This window comes from Chelonia mydas, chromosome 26, assembly GCF_015237465.2.
Source record: "Chelonia mydas isolate rCheMyd1 chromosome 26, rCheMyd1.pri.v2, whole genome shotgun sequence".
Taxonomy (NCBI): Eukaryota; Metazoa; Chordata; order Testudines; family Cheloniidae; genus Chelonia; species Chelonia mydas.
In genome coordinates, this window is record NC_057859.1 from 6,052,203 (window position 1) to 6,066,171 (window position 13,969).

The 13,969-nt window shown below is 49.3% G+C and overlaps 1 protein-coding gene across 3 annotated transcripts; it reads right to left on the bottom strand.

The window, feature by feature from the left end:
* Positions 1-6,334: 6,334 nt before the first annotated feature.
* On the bottom strand, positions 6,335-12,153 carry EGR3 (early growth response 3). 3 transcript variants are annotated; one of them, XR_006287504.1, is made up of 3 exons: positions 11,612-12,153; positions 7,386-9,840; positions 7,155-7,313 (listed from the first exon to the last, which is right to left on the bottom strand). XR_006287504.1 is itself a non-coding variant. In XM_007068326.4 (2 exons), exons 1-2 carry the CDS (start codon positions 11,763-11,765, stop codon positions 8,837-8,839), a joined length of 1,158 nt encoding a protein of 385 aa, XP_007068388.1. In that variant the 5' UTR covers positions 11,766-12,153; the 3' UTR covers positions 6,335-8,836. The 3 variants fall into 3 exon arrangements, 2 of the variants coding, with proteins under 2 accessions (XP_007068388.1, XP_027686293.1); XM_007068326.4 differs by having other exon boundaries at positions 6,335-9,840; XM_027830492.3 differs by lacking the exon at positions 11,612-12,153 and adding an exon at positions 10,405-10,972 and having other exon boundaries at positions 6,335-9,840.
* Positions 12,154-13,969: the final 1,816 nt, after the last annotated feature.

Genomic DNA, 13,969 nt, shown 5'->3' on the forward strand with positions numbered 1-13,969 from the left:
AACACAGGCAGGAAATGAACATGGATTGATCTTGGGCAAATGCATCTAGGGAGAAGAGATCCCAAAGCACAGATATTCACTGCATAGGTGACATTTAGAAAGCAGGAATGGCCAAAAAAATACAGCTAGAGGTGAGAGCAAATAGCAAATGAGATGGGAGCTTGCAATAAGACATGGCAGCAAAGTAACAAACAAACAATGATGTTTTGGATTGCAGATGGAGATGCATCAGAGCATGAGGGAAGGGATAGCTCTTCTTAAAGCATTAAAAGAGCCTCTACTTCTCTCCCTGGCTTGGGTGAACAGGGGTCCCCACAGCTCCCCCGCATCCCTGGCTAGCGTGATGCACGCTCCTTCTTTTTCTTCAATTGACTGCCCCTTTTCTGCCTGACACCTTCCAGTTTGGGCTCATTGATGGAAGGGAATTATGAGCAAACCAGGTGGAGAGCAAAGAAGAGATGGAGAAGTGACGGAGCGGAGCGAGGGGGCTGACAGGAGGAAAGCTATCGAGCCTGATCTTGTGAGGGGCCTGGAACTGCTTTTGGACTTCAGTGCGAATTTAGGGTATTCATCATCCTTCTGTCATTAGGCCTGACTGCTGAGCACCTCTGGCAAATTGGACTCTGAATAGGAGCAACTTGGCCAGACAATGACCAGTGGTGAGACACCCGACCATTGGCAAGTGCCTGAAGGGAATAACCAACAAAGAAGAGGAATGTAGGATAGTCCAAGGGTTAATATCTAGGGGCAACAGGATGTTTAGCAGAGGAACACTTAGGTTGAATATTGGGAACTGGGACGTCTATTAGCTTATGGAAGAGCCTTGTGAAAGATCATGGAGAAGCCCACAATTTAGGTTATTTAAAACTTGATCAGACCTAGCACTGACAAACAACAGTGTGGAAGTTACTGCATTGCCCCTTTGCTTCCCCATCTCTGGCAGGGAGGAAGGACAGCCTGGTGTCTAAGGCACTGAACTAAGGACTCAGGCGATCAGGGTTCATTCCCAGCTCTCCCTCACGTGACCTTGGACAAATTGCTCCTCTTCTGTGCGCCTCCGTTCCCCCTCCCCAACATGGGAATAAGGACACTTCCCCAATTCACAGGGGTGCACTGTGTGGATAAATACCTGGAGACGCTCCGGCACTATGGTGATGGGGATCAGATTTGTCACTAGCCCTCGGGCAAGAGTGATGACTGGGGGGGAAGGGCAGGATAAATTCTGAAGCAAAAAGCGGGGAAAACACAACCAAAAAGATGGAACGAGAAGGCATTGGAACAGAGATGGGGCCAGCTGCAAGGAAAAGCCAAGCACGGATGGAATTTCAGCTGCTTCCTCTACAGAGAGAGCTCTTGGTATAAGGAATAGACTGTCAGGGGCCGTAATAGGAATGACTCCTATAAATCATTTAAAGAAGGAGTTACAGAGGTGAGTCGTCAGTCTGCTATGGGCCTGTCCACCACCAGCAATCGATAGCACACACCTTGCATGGAGCTCATCCCACACAACTGCTGATATTAACAAAACCCAACAGCTCCCTTTTGGAATCCCCCAGCCCATGGCCCCTGCCTGCATCAGCAATAGCAGGGCTTCCCTTCTGAGAGGGCACAGGCTGGGATCCAGTTGGTTAGACTAGGAGACATTTAAAAAGGCCCCGGCAGATTTCGGGAGCAATTTCCTTTGTCAAATTAAAATGGCCCTTCTTTCAACTATCTGCAAGGGAGGCGTGTACAGGGACTGAACATTATAATCTACCCAAACAGCTTCCACAGGCACAACTCCTACTCTCCTCTAGAAATGTTTGTGCTGAAATCTGGGGCGAGAAGTTGCCACACTGTGTAAGGGAAAATTGGTTCCACGCAGACAACTGACTTCAAGGAGAGAGGAGAGGGGAGTCCAATGACGGGACCAAATATCAGCCAGACCCTCTTGAGAAGATGCAGTGTTCTGCCATATGGGGTGAGTGGAGGCGGAGGAGAGCGGTCTAACAGGTAGAGCAGTTATGGGGAGTCAGGGCTCCTCGGTTCTATCCCCAGCTGTAGGAAGGGAGCTGGGTTTAGCGATTACAGCAATGGGCTGGGAGCTAGGACCCCTGGGCTGTTGTCCTGAGCTCACTGTGACCTTGGGGAAGTGGTTTCTGTTCCCTGTGCCTCAGTTTGGAAATTAAACCTACCTCGTAGGGGGCTGTTGGGCTTAATTAAATGTTTGTCAAGCCCTTTAAGAGCCTGGACTGGGAGGAGCCAGACAAGGGCGAAGTGATGTTATTACTGCAAAGGCTAAACGTCAGCCAGTGAGCTTATTCATAAAATTAAAGGGCACAATTAAAAAAAAGAGAGAGAGACCAGATCTATTCCAGATAAACTGGTGTCTGACTGGCAACAGCACACGTATGCCAGCCAGTCCAGAAGGGGTATGGAAAGCATTGTGTTCCCTTAGTAACCATCAGCCTTCCTGCAAGGTGCTGCACTCCCGTTGACATCAGGAGAACGCAGGGTGCCCAGCATCTTGCAGGTTCAGCCTGCAAATACTCACTACCTACATCACGTGGGAGAGCAGAAGTAGCTGGGAGGCAAATCTCACACACAAACCTGCCTTATGTGAGGGCCCAGTCCAGCTCTCACTGAAGTCAATCGGAGGTTTGTTGTGGACTTCAGTGAGACCAGGATTGGGCCTGAAGAACCGCAGGTCCCTTGCTTTGAACAGTAAACATCTTGGCTAGAAACATCCAGCAGCCCCAAATGGCAGTGACACACTATGGGGATGTCCTCGCTGTGAAGTTAACCGAGGCTGTTACTTGGGTGTTGTCCCTAACCCTCCTCCCATCCACACACAAAACTCTCTCTCCTGAGAAAACTGCTGCTTTCCACCCAGCCTAACTGGCCTGGCAGGGGGCTGGGTTAAAGCTTGGGTTCTGCTTTCACTCGGGCTGGTAACCTGCCCATTCTGCAGTGAGGACACAGGCTAAATCCCTTAAGTGCTGAGAATCCTCCAGTGCTTTCCTACAATTCCACCCATGTGCCCAGAAGGACGGACCATTTATCCCACAATTCATTGGGAAAAGAGTGTCTCAGCCGACTGCAGCACAAAGAACCGTGGGCTGTGCCCCCAGGAGAAGTCCTTGTGACACACAGGGGGGACATACAGCTCCAGTGAGAACACAGGAACTCAGACTAAACCAGGTGCCGATCACCCAAGCTAACTCTGCAGCACAGACATACCCGATGGGCCCTGCCCGCTTGGACTCCCTCCACAACAAAAGGCAACCTCCCCACTCCTACTCCAGGTCCACCCTAAAAGGACTGTTTGGTGGGAAACTCTTCTGAAACAGCCAAGAAGGATTCTTTGCTGTGGCAGAGGGACACCAAGATGGCATCTCTAGCTACCACCACACCCCTCTCTCTTGTCAGGCCTGACAAGAGGCATCCTGTGCCACAGACCCAAATTTACCTTGGTCCTCTACAGACTTGCTTTGGTTTCACCACTTTTTAAATGCAAGCTGTTGACAGTGACAGAAATATAGACCAGAAGAAGAACGTTGTGGAGCTCGAAAGCTTGTCTCTTTCACCCACAGAAGTTGGTCCAATGAAAGATATTCCTCACCCACCTTGTCTCTCTCAGAAATACAAAGGACAGTTCATAGTAAACATTACAGACAAGATACCCATGGTGGTCTGGGATTCCTGCTCTATTTGTGGCTGTTATAGGCCTCCTTTCAGGGTCTGCGTCACACATTGGAAAGACCAGCGTCACCCACTTGGGACAAGGGAAGGTTACAAATTTACAATGACTGTGCTGACAGCAGCGGGAGACCATTATCCTGTCACAACGCTCTGTTTCACTGACACTCAGTCATCACAAAAAGACCAGTTGATTTCTCTTCTGGGCACAGGGGCAAATTCTTCTCCTAGCTGTGCAAATTCCCTGTTATTATTAGTGTCTCACTGTACCCACCTGGACCTCAAGCTGAGTGAGGGGGGCCTCTAACCTCCAAGAGAAATCTCCAGATGAAACCCATCAATACCCAGATGTGTTCTGAACTGTACAAGCCGAAAGGGCCAAGTAATTACACACAGAAATAGGCAACAAGAGATTGCCTTATTTTTATATAGTGCCTTCCATCCCAAAACACGCTACGAACCATATCCTCAGAGAAAACACATCATCAGCCATTGTAAGGCAGCCCCACCAGCCCTGGACAACCTGCACCCGGCAAACATCACAACAGTGTTGGGGACAGTGCGGGGAACTGCTCACTAAAAACATCAGCACAAGCCCTTAATCTTATGGCAGGAACTATGGGATCGCTAACGTCTAGGCGCTGCAGATGGAATGTCAGCTGTTACCGTCTCGTGTCAGTGACCCACAGGCACTAATCAGCACGCAGAAATCAAACTTACCTCCTGGTGAAGGGGAAAAGTTGGGCCAATGCTGCTAAGATTTGGACCTGTGGTTCTGGAGAGTCTAGGTATTTCAAAGCTGGTACTTAGAGCTCTAAACAAATCCCTTCCCGCTTGCAAGCCTGGGCCAAATTTATCCCTGATTTCACATCACTGGAGTCGCACCACGGATACTTTTCCCCCACTGGGTCTACTGGAATGTAAAGACCATATAAGGAAAAACTATCAGTAAAATTACAGCAATTAAAACTGCATTGACCTGGCAGTAGCAGTTAATTACTTTAGAGCCTGTCCCCGGACAAAAACTAAAGTACATGAGATTTGCCAAAACTGCTTCAGCTACTTCCGTTTCGCGCCAGTAGCCTGCGTGAGTCTAGGTTCTTAATGCAGAAGAGAGTAAGGAGAAGCGTGTAGCGGGAGCGCAGGTTAGAGAGGAGGATGTACACCAAGCAGAGAAAAGAAACTCTTCCTTTGCTGGGTTTGTAGGACTGAAGATGTTGTAACCCAAGAGAGAATGATTCCTTGGAGGAATATAATGTTAACGGGGTCCAACTGCTCTAACTCTGCCCAAACAGACCCACCCAGCCATCCCCTGAGGGCTCATTCTGGCCCTGGTTCAACAAGGTACTTAAGAACACGCCTGATTTCAAGCACACGTGTAGTCCCACTGAAGTCCAGGTTAGGCATGTGCTTCCTTGCTGAACCATGGCCTACCATCCCTACATGTCCTTTGTTCCTATGGAAGAAAAGAGGAGCAGGGGCTGAACAAACAGGCCATGTGATCTGGAGGGGTGTGCATTTGTGGGTATCGCAAATATTTGAGCAAGTGCCAGTCCTATTCCCAGCAGCTTCCTCGAGTGAGTAGTCACAGCTACTCCCACCTGCAAACAAGATGAGCTATTGCCTAACAGAATACTCCTCTAGCTCTTCTCTAATCCTTTCCTTCAAAGCACTTTCTAAATGGTAACAAATTAAGCCTCACAATCCTCCAGGACTCACTGTGCACTTGAATTTGGAGTGTAAGGAGGAACATGTCCATTCAAACTATCTAAATCTAAACTATTTAATCTCCCATGGGAGGCTTTTTCTTTCCTGCAGTTACTACAGCAGTTTCTAAAACCCTTGCATTATTTCTAGCCCCATGTACTTCATCCCAGATGACCTATCAGAATGGAACAGATCTCCTGTTTTCTATACCCTGCAGTGATTTGGCTTGGGGAAGGAGGTAGAGTATTAACAGCTCAGCGGAACCAACCAGACCCCTTTTCACCCTCCAATATCCAGCAGATACAATAGAGCCTTGCAACTTACAATTAAGAGCTTCTGTAAAATGGTGACAGCATCAGTCAATTACAAATTCAAGACTGGACAGAGCCCTGAAGATGATCTTGTAGGCAACAGCCCACCCTCCAAATGATGAGACTGGATTAGGGGCTTGCTCCAAAGACTACTTCAGGGCAATACTCCCATTGATGTCCCTGGATGTTGGATCAGGCCCTTCAATTCTTAACAGGTTTCTTCCATTTCTAATTTCTATGATACGTTGGGAAATGGAAATGGGAGGATTATGAGGAGCAATAAGACTTAATATGGCCAGTCCTTGTTACCCTAAGTGCTCCTGTTCTGACCACTTAGCCCTGTAAACAGAACCCGAAGGAGATGGGATTGGTAAAAAGATGGGTTATTTTAAAAAATCATATCAGAATCACTAGAAAATGTACAAAGAGATTCCAGATATGATCTATAGAGACGCACAATGCCTAACATCCTACACTTTTCAAGCAAGCCATTTTAACATTTTCTTTACATATTAGAGATTTTTCAGACTATATATATATATATATATATATTTTCAGATATATATATATATATATATATATATATATTTTAAAAGAAAGATAAAATAAAGATATTTACTACAGGGTTTGATTGTCAGCAAACACAATATATTTACTGCATTAGCATTTGCTCACAGTGCAAATGGTACAACAATACATCAGTTCAATATTTCTGATTTTTTTCTTAAAAATGCTGTATGCATTAACTATCATATTTGCATTACAACGTGACAAATGAGCAAATGAAATGTGTGTGAAAATTATCACCTTTTCACAATATCAAGCATCATTTTTTTTAACCTTAGTATAAGGTACTATAAATCCAAGAAATAAAAACATCCACAAAATATATTACATCTGGTAGGTCTTTTTTTTTTTTTCTCTAAGTACTCAACTTTATACAAAAGACTTTCAAAAATATCATTCCCTTAGGTTTGCATGGTTAAACCTGATTTTTTTATTTTTTTTTTTGTTCCTTTCAGTTCACATAAACTAGATTGCATTTTCTCTCTTCTCCTTTATGTTGTATGGTTTTTGTTTTGTTTTGTTTTTTAGAAAAAAAAAATCACATGCAGACATCAAACCTGAATAGCACAACCTTTTGGCAACAAATATTTTTTTTAATAAATGATTATTTTTGTTTAGTTTAGCTTAAATGGCTGAGCAGAGTTTTATCAAAACAAAAGAAGAAAAAATCAGAGCAGTCATGCAGTGACATGCACATACCAGAAGGAGAAAGGAAAAAAAATAAAATTGAGGGATAACTGATTTCTCCTCCCTGTGTTTTTTTAAGTGACCAAATAAAATCAAAATATATCACATTATAAAAAGTATTCAGCAAAATACGGTTTTCTGCATTTCTGTAAAGAATTTCCCTTCTGCTGAAAAAAAAATGGTAAATCAGCATCTTCCCTCCCACCCTCCCCAACATTATATTGTCAACCCAGATTAAGCTAGGAGTACCTGGAAATTCATAACCCACTTCCCTTTTAGTTTCTTTTTCAAGATCTAGATAGCTCGTCCATTTAAATCCACCACAGAAAAACGGTGCATTGGGGAAAAAAATGCATAAAGTGACTTTAAATCAGACACCCTGTAAACTCAATTACTTCCCCCCTCCCTCTCCCACCCCAACAGTATACTAGCCACAGGGGGAAAAGATTGAATAGGTAACAACAGTACATTCAGTCAGATCTTTGATGAAAGCTGCTAAGCAGCTCCACTTTCCCCCTCTTTCTTAGGGTTCAATTGAGCAAGTACATTCAGAGCTGCTTACAGAGGACAACTGGGAGGTGGATTGGGGTGTGATAAAAGAGGATTTTAGTTGAATACAAATCCCCCATCTTCCCTTTGGAGGAAAGTTTGGAGCGACAATTTTACTCCTGACAGTTATTTTCTCTTCTCCAAAAATAAAACATTAAAGCTGTAAATACGTAGATACCTTTATATATGGTTGGTACTGTACTAGAAAGCCAATAGTGACATTAACAAATACATACTGTATATATTTTTTATTATATTTTAATTCAGAACTGCTGTAGAGATGGTAACAAGAACAGAAATGGCAACAACCTCTTCTCATCCAGATGAAAGGGGGAAAGATGTTTCTCCCCCTCTTCCCAAGGTTTTTCATTCTAAATGTGACATGAACTAAAACACCAAGTGGAGTGAAATGGTGAAATTTAGAGGGATTGCCTCTTTCTTCCTTCCTTCCTTCCTTCCTTCCTTCCTTCCAGAAGGGAGGATGCTTTGGGTGGAAGAGGTGGTGGGGGGGGGAAGGAGACAGAGGATGAACCTGTAAAGGAAATCGGTTTAAAAAATAAACCCGTGAAGAAAAATCTGGAGCAGCCAAGAGCTGATCCCAAGCCAGATCCCTTCTCCAGCACATCAGAGGAGGTGCCTCGAAGACAAGTAGTGAAGAGACCAGGAAACCATAAAGGAAGCGGCTCCAAGGGGAGGGGGCAGGAGACCAGAAGCAGCAGCAGCATCATTCTAGGCATTTCTGTAAGAAACATTTAGCTCAGCCGGAAGGCCACCCATTCCAATGATACCCAAGGTCCCCACTGTGTCCAAGAGGTGGCTTGGTTCTCTCCATGGTCCAGAGTCCTTTGGGGGTGGTTTGACACCGAAGCAGCCCAGTTCAGCTCAGAGTCACAGACACACACAGGGACGCACAGTCTCAACGGGCAGCAAGCACTGCGCTTTGGCGCTCCCCCCGCCACCTCCAATGAGTAGCGAGGGGGGGAGGAGTGGGGTACGCGTATTGGGAGCGGGGGAGCTTCCCCGACCCCGTCGCCGCCACCCTCGCTGTGCACCGCATGCCTTTCCACAGCAGGCACATCACAGCCCTGCAACCCCTCACCCGCCCCCCACTACGCTCCGCTGGGAGAAGTGGAGGGGGGGGGGGTCCCGCGCCCCTCCCGCAGCCGATTCGGATCAAGACGATCCGATTGAAAGCGAAGTCCCCACCCCGGCGACGCGGGGACTGGAGGGGAGGCGCGCGCACTGCCAACTGTTCCTTGGTGAGGGATCCCCACGTTTGCGCTTTTGCCAAAGGCAGCAATTGGGAGGCACTGGGACCAGGGATCGGGGCGGGAGCCTCATGCGCAGGTGGTGACCACCGGGGCCAAGGACACGGGCGGGGAGGAGGAAGAGGAGCCCTTCTCGGCCTTCTTCTCCTTCTGCTTCAGGTGGATCTTGGCGTGTCTCTTGCGCTCGTCGCTGCGCGCAAACTTGCGCCCGCAGAACTCGCAGGCGAAGGGCTTCTCGCCCGTGTGGGTGCGGATGTGGGTGGTGAGGTGGTCGCTGCGGCTGAAGCTCCTCATGCAGATGCGGCACTGGAAGGGCTTGTGGCCCGTGTGGATCCTCAGGTGCCTCGTGAGCTCGTCGGATCTGGAGAAGCGCCGGTCGCAGCCCTCGGCCGGGCACGCGTGGGGTCGCTCGTGGAGAGGGGTTTTGCTGGGCCGGTTGGGGTACTTCCTGGGCCGGATGGGTTTGAGGGTGAGGGGCTGCTGCTGGAGGCTGCCGAAGCTGGGGTGGATCTGTTTGTCCTTGAAGGCTTTGATGGTCTCCAGCGGGGTGATGGGGGGAGGGTTGACCCGAATGGGATCCAAGCTCTGGAAGGGTTTGTGTTCGGTGAGCGTGCCCATCTCGTTGGGGTGGTGATAGAGGTTATAGTCTGGGATCATGGGGAAGAGGTTACTGTCCAAGGCTGGCTTGGCTGCTTGGTAATCCTGGGGGGAATAGGTGAGCCCTGGGTTGTTTTGGGGGTCGTGAAAGGACACTGGCTCCGGGTAGAGGTCACTGCAGGTGGAATACGGGGGCAGCGCAGGGTACATCTGGTCCACCTCGCCCTGGTTCTGCACCATGCTGGCTGTAGAGGTCTGGGTGCTGGTGATGGCACTGGAGGAAGGGGGCACCCCCAGAATCCCAGCGCTCATGAGGCTGATAATATTATCCTGACACCAGTTGGACGGGGAATCGAAAGCAAATTTCCCCAGGTAGGTAACAGTCTTGTTGCCAGGGGTGGGTTGGAAAGAACCCGAATAGGACGACAGCTCTTGGTTGGTCTTTTCGTTCGCTAATCCAATATCCATAACATTCTCTGCAAAAAGGAAAGAGAAGGGGGATGAGTAACGCCGCGTCAGAGAGTGGTGCAGGCAAAAACGCTGGGGCCCTGGATAGAACAGGCGGAGGGCAAACGGGACGGGATCTAAGATCTGGGACACCCAGAGAGGGGCGAGAAATACCCAGGTGAGGGACTTTTACCTAGAACTGCGGCTCAATCCCAAACCACTGCCCAGGTAACAAGCAGGGAAATTAAACAGAAGCTTGGCTGAGATCTGTATTATACACATCTATGGGTACTTTCACCCACAGCCATGTGTATCCATATGTGTGTAGTGACACACACACAGCCACAAATCCACACACCTGTGCTCACACATACACACTGATACACAAATACATACCCATAGGTGTTCACACACACGCAGTTATAGACAGCTGGGACAATCTACATACAGACTGCATAGACATCTCCACAAAGACAGCGCTAGGTGTGACAGCTACACACACACGCACGCGGACTAGAGAGACACGCATTGTGTTGTCTTGTCTGGCGACAGCCCAGGAAAGCCCTCAAGGTGGGTCAGGAGGAAGCAGGTACCTGAAGTTACAGGTAGGCTCAGGCTGCCAAGAGCGAACTGGTCTCTCTACTGGTGTCCAGGTGCTTTGCCACCCCACAGGCAGAGCTGGGGACTCCAAGGGACCCGTGTCCGGCCACCAGCGCTTTACAAACTTGCCGAGTTTTCTGCGTCCAGCCCAGTTATGGAAGATACCAGGGAGTTTTAGAGCGAGCAGCGCAGCTGTGGAGTTGCAATCCTGCAACGGACTGAATCGGCAAGACACAAGAGCTACCGCGGTTCGGATCTGGGCAGAGGGGGCTGCAGAGGGGGCGGCAGAAGCGGGTCGGCTCCCTGAGCGGGGATCGAGGCTCCAGAACACCCCGCCCCCCCGCCCGCCGGCCGCAAGAAATCGAGTCGGAAGGAACCAGAGCAGCAGCCGGGGCAACTTTACCAGCACCCAAGTACTCCTGGCCCGGGAGAGGGGTGGGGTGGGGGGTGAGAGAGCGGAGCCACCGCTTCTCCGCCTTACAGGCTCACCTGTCTCCCCAGGGGTTTGCTCCATCTCCTCCTCCTCCTCCCCCGAAAGCTCCCTGCTCCCACCACTCCCGCTGCATCCCCATGTTGGAAAATAGCTTTCACACACCCACACCCTTATCGTTCTGACAACAATATCCATTAAAAGTCCGTGCCGGATTATTTCTCCCCAGTGCCTAACGCAGCAATGGGCAGCAGACTCCGGATTAACCCCTATGGAATCTAGACACCGCACAAATATCGATATCCAGCGCTAGATACACACACAGAGGGAGAGACACCTAACACACACAGAGTCACATTGCATTGACACACGCACGTATAATAGATACACTATCCCTCTCCGAGGGGAAGCATCCATGACTTTGAGTAGCGCCCGGGTTGGTTGGAGATGGCCCCTTTCAGCCTGCACCTCGGGACCCGCTGCCCACCCTCCGACCCCCCAGCGATCCTGCACAGCCATCCTACCGGCCACCTCTCTGTCTGGCAGCTTCCACTCCCCACTACAGCCCCGAGAAGCGAAGGAAAGCCCTGCAGCAACGGAGACAGCGAACGCGTAGAAACACATAAAGAAGGGGCTGGATGGGTGGGCGGGTGGGGGAAAGATATCCAGCCCCACCGTCTCCTTTCCCTTCTAGGCTCCATCACACCCCACACACACAACACGCGCCCTCCTCCTTTACCCCCTCCTCCCCATATATCCCTTCCCCTTACCTGCAGCCATCTGGTTGTAGTGAGCCACTGACTCGCTGCTGCTGGAGAAGATATTCAGAGAGTTGGGGATCTCCTCTGGGTACAGATTGTCAGGCAACTGGTTCATCAAAGTGTTCATGGTCCCCGGCAGCTTCTCCACGAGTTTGCCTGTCATAGCACTGGAGGAGAAGCAGGTTCAGTGCGGCTCTGAGCTCAGCTCCCAACGAAACGGCATCCGATCCGAGTGGCAAATCCGTGCCGGGGAAATCATGCAAGAGAAAAGTTGGGGGTGGGGGAGGGGGGGGGGTCTTGAGGGGAGGGGGTAGGCGGAGGAGTTGGGGGAGGTTTGCGGAGGAGGGGGCAGAGGGATGGGGGTACAATCCTCAGTGGGTCCTTGGTGGTGTTTCCTCGAGTGGGAGGGGGTGATCTGGCTTGCAGATCTGGTTGTAGAAGCCGGTGGGAGTATTTGATCCCTCCTCCCTCCTTGTCTCTCTCGCTGTGTCTCCGTCCCCCTCTCTTGCGAGCAGGTTCACTCACTGCGGCCCAAATGTTCAGCCAGGGAAATCCACAGCCTATTTATGTGAGGCACTGGAAAGCTCCGTGACGTAGCTGCCCATATATGGACAGACAAAGCCCAGCCGAGAGCTAGACGTCACAATGGAAGCTCCTCACAATGGAAAACTAGAAAGCAGGAAGCAGCGCCCCAGCCAATGCCGCTCTGCAACTGCGACGCGAAGCGAGGGACCCGGTGCACGATTTTGCAAGCACCTCGGTGCACTAAAAAAGTCTCCTTTTCGGCTGCGTAGCCCTGAAAGCACCTCTGGGCGACCGGCCGTCCTGCCTAACCCGGGTCAACATTTGACCGCGCTGCTGTGCACCAGGCGCTCGCTATTATTAATTATTAATTATTATTATTATTTACCTCGGGCACGGCTAGAGAGGCACCTCTCTGCCGCCGCCAGCCGGAGTGGACTTTTCAAAAGAAACCGCGCCCTGCGTGACTTTGAGACGGACTTCGCGATCCCTTTTGAAAGGCAAGCTCCAGCCACTGAACGTACCCGTGCCCAGCCCAGGTCCCCCTTTCAAAACAGGGAGGGCAAAACAAACGAATCAGGCGCGTGCCAAGGGTGCCCCCTGATTGTGTTTTTAAAGCAAGCCGTGTTTTAAGCACAGTTGTCCTGGATGGGAATGGACTCGTTGCTTATTGTGACTTTGCTAAGCTGCCAATGCACATACACAGGACATAAGTACTGTGCCTAACTTGAAGCTTAGGCTCAAATAAATGTGTTAGTCTCTAAGGTGCCACAAGTCCCCCTGTTCCTTTTGCATGCAAAGAAACACTTTCATTTGGGGAGATATTCCTATGGATGTACGATTATTCCTATTATCAATCCTAGGGATTAATATTCACAAGTATATGTTAACTCCACGCATTCATAGACTCTCAGGGTTGGAAGGGACCTCAGGAGGTCATCTAGTCCAGCCCCCTGCTCAAAGCAGGACCAATCCCCCAAATGGCCCCCTCAAGGCCTGAACTCACAAGCCTGGGTTTACAAGGCCAATGCTCAACCCACTGAGCTATCCCTCCTCGTTAAAATAGGTAGGTCTGGATAGGGAGGGTCCGAACCAGGATCTTATCTTGAGGAAGTAGAGGCGTAATGTGTTGGGTTTTGTGCACACAGAACGCTCGGAAGCAAAACTGGCCACAGGAAAATGGTTTCATTTCCAAGGGAACCAAGAAAGGTGAGCTAGAGAGGTACCATTGCACAGTGTCGGGCAGTGTTTTGTGGGAGTGAAATATTTAAAACAACTGGCCTGAAGGTGCTGAACTTGCAGAAGTCACGGCAGATTTGAGATTTCTTGTCAAAGCTAATCATGGGAGAGGAAAAATAAATAAATTAATTTGCATCCAGTAGCCCCTGCCCATCGCTCCTTGATATTATGCACAGGAGAACTTTGCATAATTGAAAGCTGGTTACACTCGTTGGTCGCCTGTGATTTTTAACCTCCCCTCCCCCTTCAAAGTTTGGCACTTCCAAGGCGTCAGTAATTAGGTGGTTTCGTGCTAAGTGTGCCAACTGATGCTATCTTTAAATAAAAGCCTCCGAGTTATGTAGCAAATGTATGGAAAAATTCTGTGTTGCAATAGCTCCTTACCCAATTCCTGCAGGGCCAGCTTTGCAATGCGAGTGAAATCCGTGTGTAGGAAATCTGAGTCTGAGGAGGATTCAGCATGAGATTTCTGCATTTGCGGATGAACCTCGAACTGCACACTTTGGGGGGAGGGGCAGAGGGGTTGATTGTGCATCTTTAGATCCCCGATTTATTTTTCAGAGGGAGCCCTGAATTGCACTCTTGAGGCGGCCCCGCATAATCAGA